The 23,895-nt window shown below is 36.4% G+C and overlaps 1 protein-coding gene across 6 annotated transcripts in view; it reads right to left on the bottom strand.

Moving 5' to 3' along the window:
* The window catches only part of LOC127794432 (carboxyl-terminal-processing peptidase 1, chloroplastic), a 55,569-nt gene that overhangs the window by 4,383 nt on the left and 27,291 nt on the right, over window positions 1-23,895 (bottom strand). For 5 of the 6 annotated variants that reach the window (XM_052325496.1, XM_052325495.1, XM_052325499.1 and 2 more), the window contains exons 3-7: window positions 18,604-18,741; window positions 6,228-6,332; window positions 5,965-6,133; window positions 2,242-2,318; window positions 1,608-1,652 (exon numbers count right to left, since the gene is read on the bottom strand). In XM_052325496.1, the coding sequence (XP_052181456.1) occupies window positions 1,608-1,652; window positions 2,242-2,318; window positions 5,965-6,133; window positions 6,228-6,332; window positions 18,604-18,741 (534 nt within the window). The remainder of the gene's footprint in view (window positions 1-1,607; window positions 1,653-2,241; window positions 2,319-5,964; window positions 6,134-6,227; window positions 6,333-18,603; window positions 18,742-23,895) is intronic. The other variant, XM_052325501.1, reaches the window with a different exon arrangement.

Genomic DNA, 23,895 nt, shown 5'->3' with positions numbered 1-23,895 from the left:
GGTGGTCAACATACCATCTTAATCTGACCTGAACATATAGAATAGCCTACAAAAAGTAGGAGAGGAGAAAAAGAAGGCTGCCACCAAACATATCAGTAACCCACTGGAACATGATGCTACCTTGGTTAGATAATACCTCTAGAAGCTAGAGAAAAGCAACCTTGGTAACCAGAAGAAGTCTCAAGAAACCTTGTCCAGTTCAAATGGTCCAGTATTTAGCATAAAGGAAAGCTTAAACATTTTCCTGCAAGGCCTAGAGCTTCCATCCATGAAATGGAGATTAAATTGCATACAATATTCAGAATAAGATCCAAAGATCTTGCCTTTCTGAAATTCCCACAAAAGGTGAGAGTATGGACAAAGCAATAGTAGTATCCTAAGGAGCTAAGAAATAAAGTATGCAATGGAAGGACTGTATTAAGGAAAAGTGCTTCATTTTGTTTTCCTTCTTGCTCCCCCGTTACCCTTCTCTGGCCCTTGTATTCAGCTAACCAGTGTGTGACACTGCCATGAGGTATGTGACATAACAATTGGACAACACACCCTGCTTGTTACTAATCTTCATCTACATCAACAGAATATAGAAATTTTCTCTTCCTTTTGATAAGTAAACCGCCAACAAAAATACACCCATAAGGGGATGAACCCTTTACAGAAAGATAAAAGAAAGAGCAATACAAGGACAGATGCATCTGCAGTTATAAAACCAAAAATATCCAAAAATTACAAAAAAAGAAGAGAGATGGAAAGAAGTATCCTTCCTCAACTATAAAAACAAGGAAACAATGATAATTCCTTCCATGCCTAAATCTCACTCTACAGCTTCAGAAGCTCTCCTATGTCTCCCACGTAGGTAGTCCACATCACGCAAGATGCATCAGTGTCAACAATTCATGTGAAAACTAACACCACAACAAATCAACATATCAAGCCTTGTCCCACTGGGCAAGGTTGGATACATGTATGGTATTCATAATGTCAATTCACTTATAAAAGTCACCTAGAATTTACAAATCCATGCAAAAGAACTGTTGAATTGTTAACTACCATCTGATCTAAGAGCTTAAATTCTTAGATAGACGTCTAACTTTATTTTTTATATAATTATTTTTACTCTCAACAAGAAATGTGGTAAAATTTACAAAAATTCTCCCTCCCCCTCAATTTTTCTAGGAAAGAAGATATTCTTCATCGCTTGCTCCCTTGATTGAAGGAACCAGCAAGCAACAGAGTTTTCTAATTAATGCTTTTTCTAAGTATTCTGAACCACTCCTCGCCTTCCTTTCTAGATTAGGTACTGTTAGGGTCAAAAGCTAAGCCGAGGAAAAAGAACTAAAGCATTTTCATACTTTCTATGTATAACACCACAGCTTTACATCCAATTCCTGGATATGGGCATAATATCAGAAACCCACAATACTCATTAGCCAAAAAAAAAATCCCATAATATTGAAATACTCCCACATAGAAGGAAAACACACTCATTATTTGTGCCAACGCTCATGATATTCACTTTAAATTAATGATAAACGAACTGGGAGCAAGGGGATTTATTAAAATAGCAATTTTACAATTTACAAAATCACAGATTGACTAGAATCACATACCGTATCCCCTTCATTAAGAAAGAGCTTAGCAATTTCAATTCCAGCCTGAAATAAGCAACATAAAACAAACCTTACAACTTTTAAATGCTCAGTCACTTGGGGGGGGGGGATATGACCCTTCATGAAAAAAAATGTCAAAATAAAAAGATAATTTTAGAATAGCTTCAAAATAACAGCAAAATATCAACAAATTAGGCCCTCCAGCTTGTATGCAATACCAAGCAAATGGGTTGGCAGATCAGGGCAACGATGATATCTAATTTTTTTTATCAAAAAATAAGTAGATAGATTAACAAGCAAGTAAACAGAATGACAAAAAGCAGGCACATGCTACACTTTTTGCTTCTTCACTTTCTTTGGATAAAGTAAAAAAATAAGGAATGCTCGGCAAATCAAAAGAATGAAAGAGAAAACGAAAGAAGCAGCAAGGAAATAAGAGGACATTTCAGCACTCTGAAACAGATTCAGATCATCAGTTATCCATTACATATTGCCTTTGACAGTGTTTAATGTGATAAAGATAACTACTATGCATTCATCTTCAGAATATGAACATAAACTTGGGAATCGATGGAACACAATTTTCCAACTCAAGTTTCATAAATTGAACATGTAGGAATCTAAGGTATCAAACCTGAACTAGTCCACCAAGATTATCTCTAAGATCAAGAATGAAAGATGATGCACCCAAGTCTTGGAGTCGCCTCATTGCTGCAAGAATAATTTCTCCCCATAATTCAATCACAAAACAACAAAATCACAATACTATGAAAAGAAACAGAGAGAGGGAGTATGTGCTACATTTTTCTTTTCTTTTCTTTTTTTTTCCTTTTAGCGCACACACGTGTTTTGGTTTGTGTGCGTGCGTGCGTGTGTGTGTGGGGGGGGGGGGGGTTGTTCAGGGAGAATAAGGCCATATATAGAAATGACTGGCAAGCTAGATTTCTTATAGGCAACCCACATAATGAGATGCTTGAAATGTATTTTTTGGGGCAGGTGGATAAGGTGCTAAAAAACCCACTGGCACAAATTTTTCAGGCAAGTATTATGCAGCCAAGTCATGCTCAAGCACTGCACTATGCTGTTCTTGTTGATACGGGTATAGGAGAATCTTTAATGGTTTTTTCTGCTTTCACTTCTGGCCCTACAATTGTAAAGAGATTGAAACTTACACATTGTAGTACATTCTATAATATGTTAGTTGTGACCTAGTGTATGCCTTAGGAGCTCCATTGTAGTACAGGAATGCGAAATTATTAAACTAACACAATGTTTTCTAACTGCTGCCATCATGTAAAATGTTAAGAGTTGAAGTGTAATTACAGATGACATTGTCTTAGTGGAAGAGATAAAAGGTGTGAATATTAAGCTCGAGATGTGAAAAACATTTTAAAATTTAGAGGTTTCAGGTTAAGTAGATTCAAATTCAAATATATGGAATGTAAATTTAGTAAAATTACAAGTGTGGATGATGTTACAATAAAATTTAAAGATCATCGAATCTGTTAAGTAAGAGAATATTGTATTTTTCTATTGTACTAGAAGGTATACAATGAGTATATATAAGGTCTTTGACTAACCTAAAAAGGTAATAAACAATGGAAAGATTACGAAGAATACATAAAAGATTTAAACTATTCTCCAAATATTTTAGCAATATCCCCAATATAATCTAACATCCCCCCCCCCCAACTCAGGAAACTAAAGGTTAGCTAACTTTAGTTTGGGTAACCAACTCATGAAAACCACTCAGGTAAATGAAGTAACAGTTGCACACTATTGTAGACATCATAACAGACGATAGCTCTGACTGAAGAGAGTAGCAACAATGGCAACCAGAGGTTGCACAAGAAAGGAAGTTGTGCAATCAGAGATTAGACGTGCACCATTTGGAGATTATGACAATGTTAGATGGAGATGGGAGGAGCACAATCTCTAAATAGCGCACAACAGGGAGAACAACTAGTTGAGGTGGCGAAACCAGTGAGACTGACAAGAAGTGAGATGCACTATTGGTGAGAGGCATGGGCCATGAGTTGCGCAATTGGTGAGAGGCACGGCTAGTAAAATATGCATGGCTGGTCAGATGCGACAGTGAGAATGACTTCTGCAGTGCTAGTTAGGATTAGAGTTTGGTACATGGCTTTGACACCATGTTAAAGTAAGAGAATATTGTATCCTTGTATTGTAATAGACGGTATACAATGGGTATATATAAGGTCTTACACTAACCTAAAAAGGTAATAAAAAATTATGAAGAGATCACAAAGAATATATAAAATATCCTAGCAATATCCCCAAGATATTCTAACAGAATCATCCCAAAGAGAGATCAATTCAGATATCTTGTATCAATCATCCAAAAATAAGGGGAGATCAATGAGGATGTTAACCATAGAATTAAGGCATGTTAACCGGAAAAATGCAACCAGCGTCTTATGTGATGTAATTACAACTGTCAAATTGAGATACATATCATGAATCAGAAGGCCTAATTTCTGTATTGTGAATCACATCATTTCATACAATACAGAAACAATTTGATAAATAGCTTAAAAATATAATATAAAAGATGTTTATACCTATAACATGAAGAAAATACTCAAAACAATAATTTTAACCCAAATTTAACAATATTGATATCGTGTATGTCACTAACAAAAGCTACCCAGAATCCAAAATTAACCATAAGTCTGACAAATAGGAAAGAGTGGAGAGAGTTGAGAGACTGTTCATATGCTGGGCAGAGACCAGAAGTAAGCTTTCTTGGAGGGCAATAATCTTCAACATACTATTCATATGCTAATCATAAGGGTTTTTTTAACCTGGTTATTGATGTATATTTTTGAACTCAGTACTGTAGCCAGCAATAATTTGCACTGGAATCTGTTATGACCATTCAGATTCCCATCTGACTATCCATATTTGCAGTCTTGCATGACTGGTTGAATATTAAACTGATTTGATTTTTAGACTCAGCAGCATTTTACAGGACTGTTCACAGTGACCAGGCTGCAAAAATTCCACTTGAACTGCGTTTCTGTATCGCCTGTATTGTGTGATACACACGTCATATCATATCAATACACATGATACGTGTTGCAATACAAAGCAAAATGTGATACAATCTTTGATTCATATCATTGAGCATGTATCTCGTATTGTATCATACAATATGTATTGCCTACTGTATGATACTAATAACTACGAATGTAATATTCAATTGAAGCTAAAAAGAAAATTTTACAAGACAACTATAAGACTAGCTTTGCTATATGGTACAAAAAATTGGATACTAAAGCACTAAATTATGGCAAAATATGAGCAATAAGGAGATGAGGATGTTAGGATGGATTTACAGACATACAAGTAAAGATAAAATTAGAAATGAGGTTATTCGTAATAAGGTCAAAATGGCTCTTATTGAAGGTAAGATGTTTGAGGCAAGATTAAGATGATTTGGTCATATGAGAAGATCAATAGACTCCTATGAGGTGAGTGAGTGGATGGAATGCAATAGGTATTTAGTAAGAGAGGTAAGGATACTAAGGAAGATTAAGTGAAAGACTCTTAGGTACTATATGAGTTTTAAGGGTCATATGACAAGGTAATATATGGAATAAGGGAGAAGAGATGAAGCCTTCTTTGGCTATAGAGAAAAAGCTGGTGGTGTTGGTGCAGGAAAGAAAAGAGGAGAAGGTGAAAGAATGAGATCCTTAGAGAATATTGAGTAATAAACAAATAAATAAATACAACAAACACTTGATGGCTCCATGTTTTCACCAAAAACTCATTAACTTCTGTTTTCAATACAAATGGACATACCACATTGGTTTTTTTTTTTTTTTTTTTGTGAAAACCACAAAAATCTGTTTGATTTTTCCAGAAACAACACCACCCTACTCAACTGGTATTTTCTGTTTTTTCCAAAATTTTATAAAATGAACAAAAAATATGGGCCCTTAAATATTTCATAATTTTCTTAACCAATAATAATAGACTCCTAAAATCATCACAAATTAAAGCACACATCAAGTAACAAACAATAATTTTGAGGAATAGCAGTGACGACAAGATGAAGATTGCATCATAAACAGGAATCAGCATAACAGTAACAGAGGAGAATAAAGGAGCCCTGTTGGGATGAACTTGTCTATGGAGAACTTCTGGCCAATTAATTCTGAAGGGAAATCAGGATCAGCCACTACAATAGATCAACAAGAGGGAACTTCTCCTTTTACGAAAAAGTGTCAATACTAAGTCCTGTGATTTAATTTTGCAACAAAATGGATAGCTTTCTGTATTGTAAAATAAAATATACCCATAATTAGCAATATATATATATATATATATATACCTATGAGTAAATCTTTTCTTGCCAATGCATTGAACTCCTTCAGGCGCACATAGCCAACAGAAATAGCCCCATTCTCTATTTGTTCCAATCGATAAAGAACTGGGGTCCGAGCAACTAGTTGCCTCTGAACTTCAATAGATTGCACCGGTCCACAATTTCCATGCTTGACCTAGAACCAAAAATGGAACCAAGACAGAGAACATTACATAAAAGAATAGTTAAAGCATCAAAACTCCAATATGTAATTGGTTCAAAAACACAACCGTAACGGTGACAAAAGTTTCACTGGGGCCTTGCAGCAGAGATGACACTTCAAAGGCAGATTTTCCCCTCACATCCACCCCATTAACTGCTAAGACTTCGTCTCCCTGTGAAAAGGAGGTATAGTGGCAGAAGATGTGAGTTATGAACTCAATAACTCTATTGATGAGCAGGAAACAATAGATGAACTAAGATCTTTAGATCTTGAGGGTATATGTTTTTTATGTCTTCGTGGGAAAAACCAAATGCAAGGAGTTTATGGGGTGGAGATGCATAATACTAAGCATAACCATCCTTAAAACATAGGTTTTCCATCATACTATGTTCAATTGATAGAGGTTAAAAAAGAGGTTAACATATACACACAAGAAATTCTGTGCCAAAAATACCAAAGGTTAATCATTAGTTTTCTTTTTGTTTTGGCAATTGCACCAAAGCTGTGCGTATTCATGTGGTGGGTTTTTTTTTTTTTTTTTTTTTTTTTTTTGGGGGGGGGGGGGGGGGGGTGTGGAAGGTGCATGGCCATGTGCCGTTGCCAAAGTAGGCCAAGTTTATGAGTTTGTACCCTACATCCACACGGTACAAGTGTGTGAATCAGTAGGTCCAATCAGGGTGGTTAAAAGCATACTTAAGCCAGCTTAAGTGCATAGTGCAATTCTTGACATTGGCTGCTGTTGCTAATATATAGGTAGAGTCGAAGAGTCTAGATTTAACATTAGAAGCAAAGGAGGCCATGCAATAACTGGAACACCAGCTTCAACTTCTAGTTCATGGCCAGTTGTGATTGAAGAAGTCAATTAGATGGCATTGATGAGCAAGATTATGAGAACTATAATGATGAAGATGACTTTCTCTATCTCAATTAAATCATTGAAAATGAATTAAAAGACCCTCTTTTAGTCTCTTTTAGCATGAATTTTTGTCTTGATGGTATTATCTAGTAATTTAGTTTAAGTTATTATATTCTCTCTTTACTTTTTCTAATATTTGTGCTTTGTTTCAATTGAACGTGCAATTGCACTTTGCGCTTCATGTGTAAGATCTAGAAGGCCTTTGCACTTGAGTGTGCTTAGAACTTTTAAAAACCCTCGGTCCAATCAAGGAATGGATTCTCCTCCTTCCAGAAAACCTAATTAAATAAAGCCAAAAAGAGTGAATATATCATGACCTTTTACATTGCTAATTCTATTGGACTTGTCACTTACAATAAGCCATCAATCTTTGCCAGTTGTCCATGGATCACAGACAACCATACACATGGTCCTCACAAGATGGTCACATCAAGACCAATTATGGAATACATCATTAACATGATAGCAAATAAATAAATTTGGCAGGAGTGGCCTTTTGGAAATCATGAACCTCCAAAAGCAAAAAATCTTGTTTGAGGCTAATGGGATATTTAAAAAAGAAAACAAGGCAAGCTTTAGATTTCCATGGATAGTGACAGTAAGACTATTTTCTGAGACAGATGTATGATCACAAAGCAGATAAAATGCATGACCAGCTTCACACTTCACCCTTATTATTTCCCTCTTTATGTCCAACCTAGCAAAATTGTAAATAAGCTTTTTCTGAGGGGCAATTGAGCGGACCACAGAATTTAGCATAAACTTCATTTGACTATGGTCCACAGAATTCCCCACCACCTAAAAAAGCTTTGGAAGGCCAGAGAAAACTAATACAATCCATTGCAGCCATGCCCCTTTTGTGTGTGTGCATGAAATCTTGTGGTGGTGGTGGTTCCCAGGGGGGCACTGGCCTCTTCATTTCTCCTTAAGATGGCCCAGTTTGTAACTTAGACTAGGCATGCCTACGCACAAGGCTCAAATGAGGGCACTTCTATACTACTGAGGCAAGGTCTGATGGAGAAAAATGATTAGTATTTTTTTTAATTAAGGAGTCTAGATGTTTGTAGCAAGTTAGTCTTCCAGCCTAACCTTTAATTGAGTCCATGGAGTGGGGAAAATAAGTCAGTTAAGGAGTCTTGGAAAGTTGATTTTCGTAATTAAGGGTCTGAGTAATTAAGAGCAGTCCAAAAGTCAGTCAAATGTCATTTATTTAGTTTGTTAAGAGTCCAATATGTCCTAGAACCTGGAGGGGTCTATAAATAGGGGTTTCCCTCTGTATTTTGGAGCAGCTTTGAAGAATATTTCAGTTTAATATCTTTTGATATTAACTTCTATTCTCTCGGATCAATTATCTGAATTCTTCAGGTTTCTGTCCAAGGAGGTGGACTCCTCCCACAAATCCAACTTTTTACTAATTTTCCTCTGGGCTGCATCAGTTTTGGTATCAGAGCCAAACTGTTCCTGCATAGGAAAGCTGTTCCTACATTTAAATGGCAACAAAAAGAAGAAGAGAGTACCAAGGCAGGCTCACTGATTGCAAAAGAGATGATTTGTTGCAGAGTATTGCCCAAGATATTCATAACCTCTCTAATTGAGTTGCTAGTCTGGAAACCGGGGGGAACAACAGTCAATCAACAGGAAGGAGACAATGAGAATTTAAACAACCATGAAGGCCTAAATGATGATCATGATGCTGGAAGTAATGATAGTCAACCACGAAGGGCAGCAACCAGGCCAAATGCAATGAATCGAAATTACCCTTTTAATAGAGCTCCAGTTCATGGCAGTTATGAGCAATTTCTGGAACAGAATTACAACTATGATCATTGTTGTTAAAATCCCGATTTTACGCGTACGATTTTACGATTTTACGATTCGAAGACCCCCAAACGATTCAAATCCCATGTAAAATTCAATTTGGGATAAAATCCTATAAAATCTCGATTTTACATGTACGATTTTACGCTTCAGAGATCCCCAAACGATTTTACGATTCAAAGACCTCTATTGATTTAAGTTGTAATTTAGAGGATGCTTCCAACGTCTCAATGTCACATAACATCTGACATTGGAACTTATGCAATGAATTGTTATATTTTGCCTCTAAATTGGAACTTGATTTAACATTGATTACATAAATTCCAATATCACATAGCATCTAACATTAATTGCATAAGTTCCAATTTACTTGATTTAAATTATAATTTTTACTTGATTTAACATTGATTGCATAAGTAAATCAAGACAAACAGGTAATTAATTAATGGACCACCCAACCCCAAATTGGGATATTACTTGATTTAATCAATGTTAAATCAAGAAAAAATTACAATCTAAATCTAATAGAAGACATTGGAAGCATCATCTAAAGAATTTTAAGCTATATTTTACCTCTAAATTACCTATATTTTGCCTCTAAATTGCCTATACCAACTTGCTAGTTTTTGAGTTATATTTGGGAAGTATCATTTTTTGAATTATAATAAGGAATAATCAAGTTATTAAATAATATTAATTCATTTTCTACAAAAGTATATTATTATAAACATATATTTACAAAAATTAAAGGGTATTTTTAATTATCTCTAAAATCTTACGATTTTACGATTCGATTTTACGATCCGATTTTATGGACCCTTTGTCGATCCCACTTAAAATCCCGATTTTAACAACCTTGACTATGATGATATCACCAAAAGGGTTAGAGTTGATGTCCCAGATTTTTCTGGAAAGCTAGATCCCCAAGCCTTCACTGATTGGATAACAGTTTTAGAATATTATTTTGATTGGTAAGTGATGACTGAAGAGAGAAAAGTGTGTTTTGCAAAAATGAAGCTTAGGGGGCAGGCATGAATATGGTGGCACAACATTGAAGCACGTATCAACAGACTTGGCCAAGCTCCTATTATCCATTGGGAGGAAATGAAATTAAAGTTGCAAGAGAGATTTCTTCCCCTTGATTATGAGGAGTCACTGTTTGAAGAATTACAAAATTTGAAGCAGGGGGACAAGTCAGTTGATGAGTATACAGAAAGATTCAACAATTTGACTGTACGATGTCAAATTGATGAGGGAGAACGTTATCATATCACACGTTATAAGTCAGGTCTGCGTTTTGATATTCAGCGAGAGATGACTGCAGCTCATTTCTTTAGTATTGATGAAGTCCAACTGGACCAACTTCACAACTGGCAACAAGAAAAGATTCGAATCGGACCTACACAAAGTAGCCGAAAAATTTAAGATGCTGAACGCTCGCATAGAAAAAGGAACAGGCCCACAGGTTTTACCTGGGTCACAAAAAGAGCAACTGATAAAAGAAATGGAGGATAAACTCCCCATTAATTTTCAAAAAATTATTTTGGAAAAAGCTTTGGAAAACCCAGAAGCATATATTTCCGAAATATGCTCTATAATTGCAACCAAGGATCCTGACATCCTAAAGATCGAAGGATACTCGAAGATGCATGTTCGGGTAGGGCTTAAAGCCCCTATCTCTGTCTTTCATGATCACCATCTTAGATGGCTTGATTATGGATTGTTGGCCTACTTCTGCTTTACAGCAGATACCGACTTCAAGAAAGCTCCAAGAGCCATTGCTGAGGTTTGTAATAAATTACAAAGTTCAGAAATAAATTTAAAATACGAAGTCTTCATAGACAGCATTCCTCCAGAATGGCTGCCCGAAGGGAACAAAACAAAATATGAAGCTGCTATACACATCATCGTAATTGTTCCTACTCTGCAACAACTCTGCTATCATCAACAATTGGTCCTTACACCATGGATCCAGACCAAACACGAAAAAGAGATGAAAGAGTATAATCCGAACTTAATAACAGAGGAAATGCCTTAGTTCATGTTCCATAAATCATCCAAGAGATTAACAGGGATTATCACCTGATTAAATCAACAGGACGAAAATTAATATATTTTCAAGATGATTTCATCAACTGGAATTCTCACGAACACCAGTTAATTAAGAAACTTCTACAAAGTGATATCCCCAGAGGACCAATCACCCAAGAAGCATTCTTATTTGAAGAGGACCGGCACCATCAACAAATCATAGCCGAGGCTAGATATGTTGAAGAACAACAGCACGATCAAGACTGGTGGGACAACCTCACAGAGGAGGAGTACCACAACATTATGAATCACATGGAAGGCTGACATTCGCTTTTTAAGATTCCCGGACAGAGCAGGGTCCACACATGTGCCTGCCTTATCCTCTACTTTCGGCACATTATTACTTTCTGCTTTAATTATTTGCCTGGCCAGCTGTGGCTTTTGCTTTATGAGTGCGGTATGCTTTTAGCATCCGATGTAGCTTTGCTCCGCCTATATAAGGAGCCTCCTTCTTCATTTGTAAGCACGGAAAAACCGACGAGCTCCCTCTCTCTCTAGAATTTCCAATACGGAAAGACTTGAGCTCCCTTTCTTTTTATCAAAGAAACCATCTTGTGTTTCTCTTTTAGATCATTGAATAAAATTCTTGTTCTATCACGACTTCAGTATTTCATTTCCACTTCCAGTGAGCGAGTGCCAATCCATATCTCTAACATTTGTCAGGAAGCCCAAGACTGTTGGCAAGGAGGCCGTGTTGTCCAGGGCAAGGGCAAGGAAGAGAGAAGCAAGCAGGCATACACCCGAGGAGCAGAACCTTGAATCTCCCACTGGTAAGAAAGAATTTTCTTTGAGAAAATTGTCTGAAATCACAAGCACCCTTCCACACACATTCCATTCCGCAAATTGGTTTTGAAGTCAACAAATTGGTTATAAATGTTTACATCCATCTGGTCGTATATATACCACTCGCCATGTTCAATTTAATGTTCAGGATTTTCCTTATTCTACCATATTTTCTTCCTCTACTGTGCCTGTTGCATTACCTCAAGATTTCAAGTCTAGTGGTCCCTCTACTGAATTTCTCCATTCTTTTGTTTCTTCATCTCCTTCTTGCGAGTGTCCCTTGGTAGCTTCTTCCTCATGTTCTTTTCTGAGATCAACAGACACTGATCCATCTTCTGCCACCACATTTCCTCCTGCATCCTCTACCACTCCTATATCCAAAACTCCCAAACCTAAGACTGTTTCAGCCCCTTCTGTGCACCCTATGCTCACTCGGCTTAAAGCCAAACAACTTGTTACTTCTCCTCATGCTTTGGTGAGCTCACTTGAACCCGCATCAGTTAGAGAAGCTCTTTTAGACTCACGATGGGTAAAAGCCATGGAAGAAGAATATGCTGCTCTACAAAGGAATAATACTTGGGAATTGGTTCCATATTCTGGTGATATGAATCTCATTGGGAATAAATGGGTTTTCCGGGTGAAGTTCAAGCCTGATGGATCCATTTTAAAGTATAAAGCTAGATTAGTTGCCAAAGGATTTCTTCAAAATCCAGGTGTGGACTATGCAGAAACATTTAGTCCAGTTGTTAAAGCCCCCACTATTAGAGTTTTGTTTTCCTTAGCAGTGTCTTTTGGTTGGGAGATTCAACAAGTGGATGTTAACAATGCATTTTTAAATGGTGATTTAGTTGAGACTGTGTATATGGCTCAACCAGAAGGTTTTATTAATTTTGCTACTCCTCATCATGTTTGTAAATTGAAGAAGTCTTTGTATGGATTGAAACAAGCCCCTCGGGCTTGGTACAATAAGCTGAAAAAAGCTTTAATTCATTGGGGGTTTGTTAGATCAGTCTCTGATGCTTCTTTGTTTATCAAGCGAACAGCTAAGTATGTGTTGTTTTTGTTAGTATATGTGGATGATATACTTCTTACCGGATCTAGCTCTACTGCTCTTCAAGCCTATATTCGTGATCTTGATCAGCAATTTGCTTTGAAAACTCTAGGAGTTGTTAATTACTTCCTCGGGTTTGAAGTATATAGAAACAAGACTGGTCTTTATCTTACCCAAACCAAGTATATTGTGGATTTGTTAAAGAAAGCTGGGATGGAAGACTGTAAGCCTTGTGATACTCCTATGACTACTGGTCTTTCTTTGACTAATGAAGGAGAAGCTTTTCCTAACCCAGCTGTCTATAGGACAATTATAGGATCTTTACAATATCTAACCTATACAAGGCCTGATATTGCTTTTGTTGTTAACAAATTGAGTCAGTTTTCAGCTCATCCTAAGTGCCAACATTGGTTAGCTTGCAAGTGATTGCTTCTGTATATAAAGGGCACTACTAATTTGGGTTTGTTCTTCTCTTCTACTCTTGGAAATCTGACCTTATCAGTATTTACTGATGCAGACCATGCTGGTTATAAAGTTACCAGAAGAAGTACAAGTGGTTTTTGTGTTTATCTTGGGAGCAATCTCATAGTTTGGGGTTCCAAGAAGCAATCTGTGGCTGCTGGGTCAGTAGGGGAAGCTGAATATAGGGTTGTTGCCTTGGGACTGATGGAGTTACTATGGCTTAAATCATTGTTTACAGAGTTGGGATAGTTTGTTGTCTCAACTCCTATTGTTTGGTGTGATAATTTGGCAGCCAAGAGTATGGAAGAAAATCTAGTTTTTCACTCTCACACTAAACATGTTGGTGTTGATGTTCATTTTGTTCGAGAGAAAGTTGAAAATGGTGAAGTGGAAATACGTTATGATCCTACTTCAGAGCAAGTTGCTGATATTCTGACTAAGAGTTTGTCTCGGGACAAGTTTCAACGGTTATGTTGTAAACTACAACTTACTTGGAGTCCTATCAGTACTGGTAAGTAGAAGTATGTTGCAAAGGAAGCCTCTTCTAACAGCTTATGTACAGAGATACTGGAGGAGCTTGATTTGAAGGGAAGTGTAGAAGAGAATGTTACTTTGAGATAGCATTAGTTTTCTGTTTCTGTTTGCTTCCGTTTATGCTCTCTCTTATAGTTGTTATGTTATTGTTTTGTGTAAAGCGGTAATGCCGCATTATCAATTAAGTTGCATATATATATGCAGCTCTTGTTTAGTTGGTTATTCATTCAATTAATAAGATTTCCAGTGCTCGAGTATTCTTCTTCTCTCTGCCTCTCATTCTTTTAAACCCTAGATCTCGGCTTTTACATACCTACAGCCGAATTTGCTTAAAACAATTCTGTGAACAGAAGCACAAGTCATTCCCCATTTGAGATAGTGACAGGTTTGAAGCCCAAATAGCCCGTTGATCTTGTACATCTACCTGTGGAAACCAGAACTAGCCTAGACGCTGAAGAGTTCGCTACACACATTCACCATCTCCATGAAAAAGTCAGAAAGAAAATTATGACAACCAGCCAACAATACAAATTTAATGCGGATGTGCACAGGAGAAATGTTGAATTCCAGGAGAGAGATCAAGTAATGATAAGACTAAGGCCTGAACATTTCCCAAAAGGTGCCTACCAAAAGCTTCATTCAAGAAAGGCAGGACCATACAAAGTGCTCAAGTTATTGAGCAACAACGCTTACTTTTTGGAGCTGCCAAAAGAGTTGAACATCAACCCTATATTTAATGTGGAGGATCTCAGCAAATACTATGGAACCGATGAAGACAAAACTCCAAGGCAACCTACTCCTAGACTTTCTAAGGTACAACACGCAAGAGAAGATATTGAAGACATTCTTGATAAACAAAATGTTCATACAAGGCATGGGAATCATAAGAAATTTCTTGTCAAGTGGAAGGGAAAAACCAATTTCAGAAAGCACTTGGATCACTGTTGCAGACCTTTAACGCCACAATCCAGAGCTCTATAGAACATATCAAGCTTTTCACTCGTTGGAGATGAGTTCTGCTGGGCAGGAGGGAATTGATGGAGAATAATGATTCGTATTTTTTTAATTAATGTTAACTAAGGATCACTGGAAATTGATTCTTTAGACAGATTTAATACCTCTTGCAATCGCACCCACTCACGAATCAAATATTAGACCAGAATTAGACAACAATATCAGAATAGAAAAGATATAAGATCATAAAGGCGAACCACAAAATAACACCAATATTTATCCTGGTTCAAATCGTTCTTGGAATGACCCTATGTCCAACCTTTAAACCTCCCACCAAGAGCAATCTTCTTTATTTAGAATGATCAGTACATACACAGCCTAACCCGAGTACAATCTTGACTTACACCCGAGATTACAAAGGACTATCACAATCTCTAGCCTTTTTCTTTCTATTCGCACAAAATGCACTCACAGTAATTTTGAATTGTGTCAAGCGCCTACCCCCTTGCCCCTTATTTATAGAATAAGTGGGCAGACATCTCAATATAAATGAACGGGATTGACATTACCAGTTTACCCCTCAACTAATAACAAAATTACAGTTGAATAAAAGCACTTATCTAATGAAGATACTTGACACTTGTTGCTTCCACCTGAATCCTAGACTCTACTCGAGGCAAACCATTAACAATTATGGAGTCTAGATGTTTGTAGCAAGTTAGTCTTCCAGCCTAGCCTTTAATTGACTCCATGGAGGGTTCTGGGGAAAATAAGTTAGTTAAGGAGTCTTGGAAAGTTGATTTTCGTAATCAAGGCCTAAGTAATTAAGAGCAGTCCAAAATTCAGTCAAATGTCATTTATTTAGTCTGTTAAGAGTCCAATATGTCCTAGAACCTAGAGGGGTCCATAAATAGGGGTTTCCCTCTGTATTTTGGAGCAGCTTTGAAGAATATTTCAGTCTAATATCTTTTGATATTAACTTCTATTCTCTCATATCAGTTACCTGAATTCTTCAGGTTTCTGTCCAAGGAGGTGGACTCTTCCCACACATCCAACCTTTTACTAATTCCCCTTGGGCTCAAGGTCCCCTCAATAGGTGCACACCTAGGCTCAATGGCACAAGCCTTAGATTGAGTGGCAAGGCATGCCCTTTTGCACTTGGGTCATATTTCGTGTTTTTTATTATGTTCGACATGAAAACATAATCCCAAAGATCGATGAGAGACCAGCAAGAAGATGGTAACCAAATGTTTTCCAGACGTCCCACGTGTCCGCAAGTTTCCAACACATGGTACTACCTCCGGTGACCTACTTTTCATTGGTAGTGTCACTGGAGGCACACGAACTACCTTCAGCGACTATTCTTTCATTTTCTTCTGTTGTTTGAGTTTTATTGAAATTTTTTTAGCCTATGTTTGGATGGCGGGTACAGGAGGGGAAGGGAGGGGATGAAAGAGTCTTTCCCTTATTTGGATGGAGGTTTCATAATGGAGGCGGGGGGGTACATGACACTCTCCCATCCCTGTTGTACCCCTATTTTGCTTACAAACAAGGGAGAAAATAATTTTATAAATATGGTTATTATTATTTTTACTATCTGACCCTTATTGTTTCTGTGCTTGTTTATTTATTTTGAAAGTAAAAAGGGTATAATTGTAACTTTATTTTCTTTTTTTAACTGTTCCATGATTCCATCCCCTTCCATTCTCAATTCAAACAAAGTATTATGATCCATTGCGAGGTATGGGACTTGTCCCACATCAGGAAGTATGGGCTCTTGGTGTGGGGTTTATAACCTCTTGGACACTCTTTCCTCAATAGCTAGCTTTTGGTGGTGAATTCTACCCAAAGGGTTGTAACAATGGTATCAGAGCCGACTCCATGACTCCAACTTGCCAGTGTGGCCATGGCCGGGGCTACGGAGCGTGGCTCCAACCTGTCAACGTGGGCGCCGGGGCTGCGGAGCGTGGTGGTATGTTATGGTTCATTGCAAAGTATGGGACTTATCCCACATCAAGAAGTATGGACTCTTGATGTGGGGTTTATAACCTCTTGGATACCCTCCTCTCAACAACTAGCTTTTGGGGATGAGTTCTACCCAAAGGGTTGTAATACAAAGTAAAGTTATATTACATTCATTTACGTTTCATTCTTCCCAAAGAATACATGAGTAACAAACTTTACATTACTTATTTTACCCTTACATTTTGTTCCACTATGTACCATTCTATTTTCTAACCACCTCTCTTCCAAACATAGGGTTAGGTTTTCTTCACTTTTACATGCATTTTTTTTTCTTTATTTCGTATTTTTTTATTTGTCTTCTGCCTATACATTGATGGAACTTGTTCATGTTTGTTTTTCTTTTTCTTTGACATCAAGTTTGTGTTCCATTTATTTAATTTCAATGAAGTTCAAACTATATAGTGAGATAAAGGCTGGATATCTTGTTGTTGTTGTTGTTGTTGAACACTTCAAACTATAAGACCAAAAGAATCACCTTCCAGGTTTAGAAAGTTCTGTCAACATGAGTACTTCTATAAAAATTTTGGATCCCTTATAATTATATTCATCCCATAAGTTCAATTAATATAAGTATTTTTACACAATTTTTTTATTTGTCATTTTTTCTTTATTTTTAGATTCTTTTCCACTCTTCAGACTTCACTGGTTTTCTTTGTTTTTCATTGAAATTCGTATTTTATTGAATTTCAATGAATTTTTTGTGTTGTTTTTATGTAACAATAAAACAATTTTATGTTTTTCTTTCTTCTAATTTTTTATTTATTTTTATATGATTTTCATTTACCTCTCTATTGAAATATACTGAAAAGAATGGTGCATTTAAGTATTTTATACAAATTTTAAATAAATGTGCACCTGGCATCCAAAAAGCCCATGCCTCACCTTGCCCACCTTTAGGTCTCGGTGTGCCTTACCCTTTTGACAACTATGGTAGAAATCAACTTTAAGATATTGACAGATAATATCCTTCCAAAAAAGAGAACATGTCATAATGTTTTTGATAAATAATGATGTATATGACTACTAAAATTCCTTGAAGGGCTGAACCCTATAGAAGAGAAGACTAGGGAACTGGAAGTTCACATATCCTCAATGAAGAACTATTAAATCATCTATAAACTATAAAACAAAGTGATGTGGCATAGGAAGAAGAATCAGCAAAAACAAATGCAAAAATTGGGTAAAAACAGTGTAAGGTCAATTCTGAAATGAAGATCTTAAATTTAGGGTTTAACAAAACCTCAAACATAAATATCAAAAAAAAAAAAAAAGAAAGAAAACCTCAAAAGTTGAAATAGAATAAAAAATTGCTGCCTACAAAATCTCTTAAAAGACTATTTATGTTAGGTTACAACTATAATAAATCCTAATCCTTGGTCACATAGGAATTCTAGTCCTTGATCACAAGAATCCATCTAATCTAAGGAATCCATCTTTTTTTAAAAGTCACATCTGGTCCTGCATCATAAAGGATGCACAAAAAGGACGAGTCCATCTTCAACCAAGTGAAAAGAGACAAAATATGGTTCAGCGACATGAGTCATCCAAGAAATAATATAGACAAGTAAATTCACACATGAATTGCATATATATGCTATGCCACCAATTAAAAGATACTCAAATTAATACAGGTAAGCAAATTACTTGGTAAAAGGAAATTTAATAGCAAATTTAAACATTCAAATAAGCATAGACTGACTTTGGCTTTAAATCAATTGCAAGATTCAGTAGCAAAAGTCTATTCATAGTAGAAAGAAACAGATATTTCAAATGTATATAGCATCTGTAGCTACAGTTTTGGCTTCAAACCTGTTTCACACCAGCAGAATGGGCAGGTCCATCCAAAATGAGCCCTAACACCTTCATTTTCACAGCTCCATTCCCATCTGGAACTTCCCTAAGGTTTATTCCAATCCCAGTCATGTCATACCTTGCCATCTTGGAGAACTTTCAATAATGATGAAAGTAACATATGCCATGGAATAAGAAAACTGAACAGCATATAAGTAAAGAAACATGTTTATAAAAGGGATCAAAATCAGGTACACAAGAAAAAAATTGGAAAATAAATCAATGATGTTAAAAAATACCATAAGGAAAAGGTAACCAATGGGATGGAATTAACTTAACAAAAATTTTCTAGATATGAATAAAATTAGCCAGAAATAAGTAATTCAATTGAAGACTAACAAGGAGACATTGAATCAATGATGAGAAATTTGAAGAAAAGGAGAACACGTAATAGGGAGATAAGGAATTCAATAGAAAAACAAAATGATGATTCAGAAACAACTAGACTTGCATAAACAAAGAGATTTGATAAGTAATTAAGAAGTTGAACATGGCATTTCCCAAACCCAAAAGAGTTTTTTTTTTTTTTTTTTTTTAAACTAAAAGAAGTAGTTCAGACTGTGGATCAAGTAATCCCTGTAACACTTCTAGTGTTGAAGGTGTTCCTCCTAGCCAATCTCAAACCCAACTGGAGGATAGTTGCCTTAGGTAACCAACAACCAGCCTAAAACTTATTGGATCAAACATCATGAATTCTAGACAAATATGCATAGAGGTCTAGAATTGATGTAGCCAACCCCAATTAATGAGATTAAGGCTTATATAATTGTTGCTGTTATTTAACTAAAAGAGGTAAGAAGGCAACTAAGGTAATTCTACATCATGACATGACATGAGCCACTCCTATCCCTGCCCAGCCTAAAGAGACACAAATGAACCATAATTGCATAGTTGATAGCTAAGGGACATGAGAGTGCCCTTCACATGGTGTCTTGCTAGAGGGATACTGCTGCACGTTCACTTCCTGACCAGATGGTTCCTAAATAGTAATAAGTTATGGTGCCAAAAGTCTTTCTGTAGCAGTTCTTTGGTAGCAAAATATTTCCCAACACCAAGTTTTAATTATTGCATGATTGATTCATCATCAAACATAAGGTGTAAAAAGAAAATATTTGTATTCTCTAATTTCACCAAAATAGAATAATATAATGGAGGGGGGAATGGAGGGGGGAGGGGAGTAGAAGCATATCTTATAGTAGCTTTTTAAAGTCATAATTTCTTCAACAAATGATGATGCATAAACTATTAAAGATTGAATTACAGGGGTGGTTGAACGCTGTACTCAAGGCACATATGGACTATAACTTCACACTATCCACGATCTAGAACAAAGAGATCATCAATAAACAACAAAATGGATAACCAAAAAAGGGAGAGTCAACCTCCAACCAAGAAAAAAGAGAAGAAATAATCTTTCCCTTTAAACAAAAACTCTGACTCTCTAAACCTTCAAAGGCTCTCCTATTCCCCTCACACCATATACACCACAAAATCAAAATAAAAAAGCAAATCAAAGTGCAAACCATGTGATGGCTGAACCCTAAGCAACTCTGCCTTCATGCATGCAAAAAAATCCAATGCAAAGGTTGGCAAAGGCCATTGTATTACCCATAACCATATAAGAAAAGAAAAACTCCAACACCTTTCTACCAACCAAACAATGAAGAAAAAGCACAGTCCACCTACTCAGCACTGCTCTAACACATGTAACACTTTTCTTATACTTCCTCGGGCTGTCAAAAGTGAGAATAACATCATGATTATCTTTTTAATAGAAGTTGCAGTGATAAAACTATGTAGAATAAGATCATCGGGAAAAATTAAAATGCATATACACATTCATATACACACTTTTTAAGATGTAGGACATACACATGCTCAAACAAGTATGCTATAACTAATATCTACATGCATATTGATATAAACTAGCACATAAAAAATAGGTCTCTATGCCTTCCCACATAGATATGGATGTATGTACTCAAATATGTTTATGTAAGCATATCCAAAGATGCATAAGAAGACTAGATGTTATTGTACGCAATAAAAGTAAAAGAGAGATGGTACATACATGGTTATTTTATTTGTATGCATACAAAAAATGATACACACCATGTAAGTAAGCTTGGGTATTTTACACTTATGCATTATTTGCTGCATGCACATCTTTTTGGATACAGGGCTTATCAAGTGTATGTGTGTGTATGTATATACATTTGAATTTGGGCAATAGAAGAATGTGCCATGCATGAGAAAGTGAAAGCTGTTCTTTGCTTCTATAAATAAAAGTTTTTTCTTTTGAGGTAAAGAATTAATTTTCTGCTTTATCTTCTAAAAGTACTTCTCAAAAGTGCAAAGAAACATACTTTCTGTGCTGGCTTTTCCTTTCTAAGCATCCAAGCAAACAAAGTGGCTTTTCCATTTATACTTCAAACAAAGAAATAGGGGTGGAGAGAGAGAGATAAAGAAGGTGCAAAAAATTACAAAGGAGGGTCATATAAATTATTTTATTATTGATCAATCCAAGAATCTGTTAAAAGGAACTTTGAAGAGAATAGAATTCCTTGATTCTTCCATTCCGTGTGTAAGCTAATAAATATACGAGAAATCTCCTAATAATTCTCCTAAAAACTAGGAACATATTACAATCCTAATTAGTAGGACTGGATAACTTCATAATTTACAGATTTACATAAGAGATTAAAAAATTTAAAATAAATAAGGCTTTATTTTCTAATCAGCTCCTATCTTCTTGGCTCCTTGTCCTTTTCTATTTGATAGCCAATCATCCAGCTTTAAACTTTAATCGTTGACACTCCCCCTCAAGATTGAGAATGGATATCATCCATTCCAAGCTTGCTAGTCATCTTTTGATAAATGAATGGCTGTGGGTAACCCTTTAGTTAGAATATCTACAAGTTGTTCATAAGATGATATATATGGGGTACAAATCAAGCCACTATTCAATTTTTCTTTGATAAAATGTATGTTCCTTTCAACATACTTAGCTTTGTCGTGTTGGACTGGATTGTGAGTAATACTTATTGTTGATTTGTTGTCACAATAGAGTCTCATAGGTGCTACCAAAGTGATTTTCAAGTCATCTAGTAGTATTTTCAACCAAAACAACTAACAAACTCCTAGAGTCATGAATCTGAATTCTGCCTCTGCACTCGACCAGGCCACTACACCTTATTTCTTACTTCTCCAAGTCACAAGGTTACCCCCTAGGAAGGTACAAGACCCATATGTAAATCTCTTGTCCACGACTAACCTTGCATAATCTGCATCAGTATAGGCTTCAAGCATCATGCATTCTCCCCTTTTGAACATAATACCTTTTCCCGATGTTCCTTTCAAATAATGCAATATTCTATAAACTGCCCTTTGGTGAGTTTCTTTTGGATTATGCATGAATTGGCTAACCACCCCCACTGCATATGCAATATCTGGTCGAGTATGAGCTAGGTAAATTAGTCTTCCCACTAGCCTTTGGTAGGACCCCTCTTATCAACTTCATTATCATCTAAGACTTCCCCCAATTTATGAATGGGTTCAATTGGAGTTTCAACTGCCTTACAACCTAGTAGTCCGATTTCTGTTAACAAATTCACAATATATTTTTGTTGTGAAATAAAGATGCCTTCTTTTAAGCGGGCAACTTCTATGCCCAATAAGTATTTCAATCTTCCCAATTCTTTAATTTCAAACTCCTTAATTAGGCATTCCCTAAGTTTATTCCTACCTTGTTCATTTTCAGTCACAACAATATCATCCACATGCACAAGTAAAGCTGTTACTCCCTTGTGGACGAGTGATGTATGAAGAGAGTGTGGTCTTCTTGACTTTGTTTATACCCTAGAGTAAGCATTACTTTCATAAACCGGTCAAACCAAGCCTTGGGAGATTGTTTAAGACCATATAAAGCCTTTTTCAATTTGCACGCTACATGATCTTGGGTAGTTGGACTATATCCTGGTGGTAAATCCATGTAAACTTCCTCTTCTAGGTCTCCATGCAAGAAAGCATTTTTTACATCATAATGCAACAATGGCCATCCTAGATTAGCAACTAGAGATAGGAGTACTCAAACTGTGTTTAGCTTTGCAACGGGAGCAAATGTGTCTAGGTAATCTATACCATATACTTGAGTGTATCCTTTGGCTACTATCCTAGCCTTATATCTGTCTAATATCCCATCAAAATTATATTTAACTGTGTAAACCCATTTACATCCCACCGGGTGTTTTCCTTTAGGTAATTGAACCAATTCCCAAGTTTGGTTTTTTTCAAGGGCTGCCATCTCGACTTCCATGGCATTCCTCCAATTCTCATCCCCAATAGCTTCGGTAAAGTGTTTGGGAATAGGTATGGTATGTAGGCTGGTCAGAAAGGTTTTATGTGGGTTAGATAATTTGGAATAGGACAAAAATAGATGCAATGGATGCTTGGTACAGGTCCTAGTGCCTTTTCTAAGGGCAATAGGCAATTCAAGATCACTTTGAGAGATTTCAGGCTCACTCACAGGTTCAATACGTTTAGTTATAGATCCAGAGGAATTAATAGGAGATTTACCTGATGAGATTTCAAGGAAACTGTTAGTGTTCTTAATAGCAGGTTCAGGAGATGAATTGGATTCTTGGATATGCATAGGGCTAAAAACCAACTGCTTCCGTCTTGAATAGACCTGTAGGGGAGGAGTACTTGGAGTAGGGTCCTCCTGAGTCATATTTGATGAATCCTTAGGATTAACCAAACCAGAATAAGACAAAGAATAAGAAAAATCTAGATCAGGCTAAGATGAAATTGGGTCTATGTCTGTGACTGTTTGGCTGTTATGAGAATGATCAAAATAAGGCATGTTTTCCACAAAAGTCACATCAGCTGACATAATTTTTTTGAAGGGGGATGGTACCATCTGTTGAGTTATATGGTTATAGTCTAGGGTTAATCCTATAATAGAGCCCATGGCCCATTGTATTTGTATATATATATATAGGTGTATAATCTATGAATTTAATTAAGTGATTTTATACATATTAAAAGCTAGGTTTACTTCCTAAGCTTCACATGGTATCAGAGCCAAAATACAAACCTTAGTTTTTAATACAAACCCTAGCAGCCACCATACAAACCCTAGCCGTCGCCGCAGCCCACATCACCGACGAACACCGTCGGTCGTGTTGCCACCAACCGCCCCAGCCTGCCATGCCACCGCCATCGCCACCCACTACGTTTCTACCGCGCGCA

This window comes from Diospyros lotus, chromosome 2 (assembly GCF_014633365.1).
Source record: "Diospyros lotus cultivar Yz01 chromosome 2, ASM1463336v1, whole genome shotgun sequence".
NCBI classification, from domain to species: Eukaryota; Viridiplantae; Streptophyta; class Magnoliopsida; order Ericales; family Ebenaceae; genus Diospyros; species Diospyros lotus.
The sequence above is the reverse complement of the archived record's forward strand: the minus strand, read 5'-3'. Positions and strand labels throughout refer to the sequence as shown.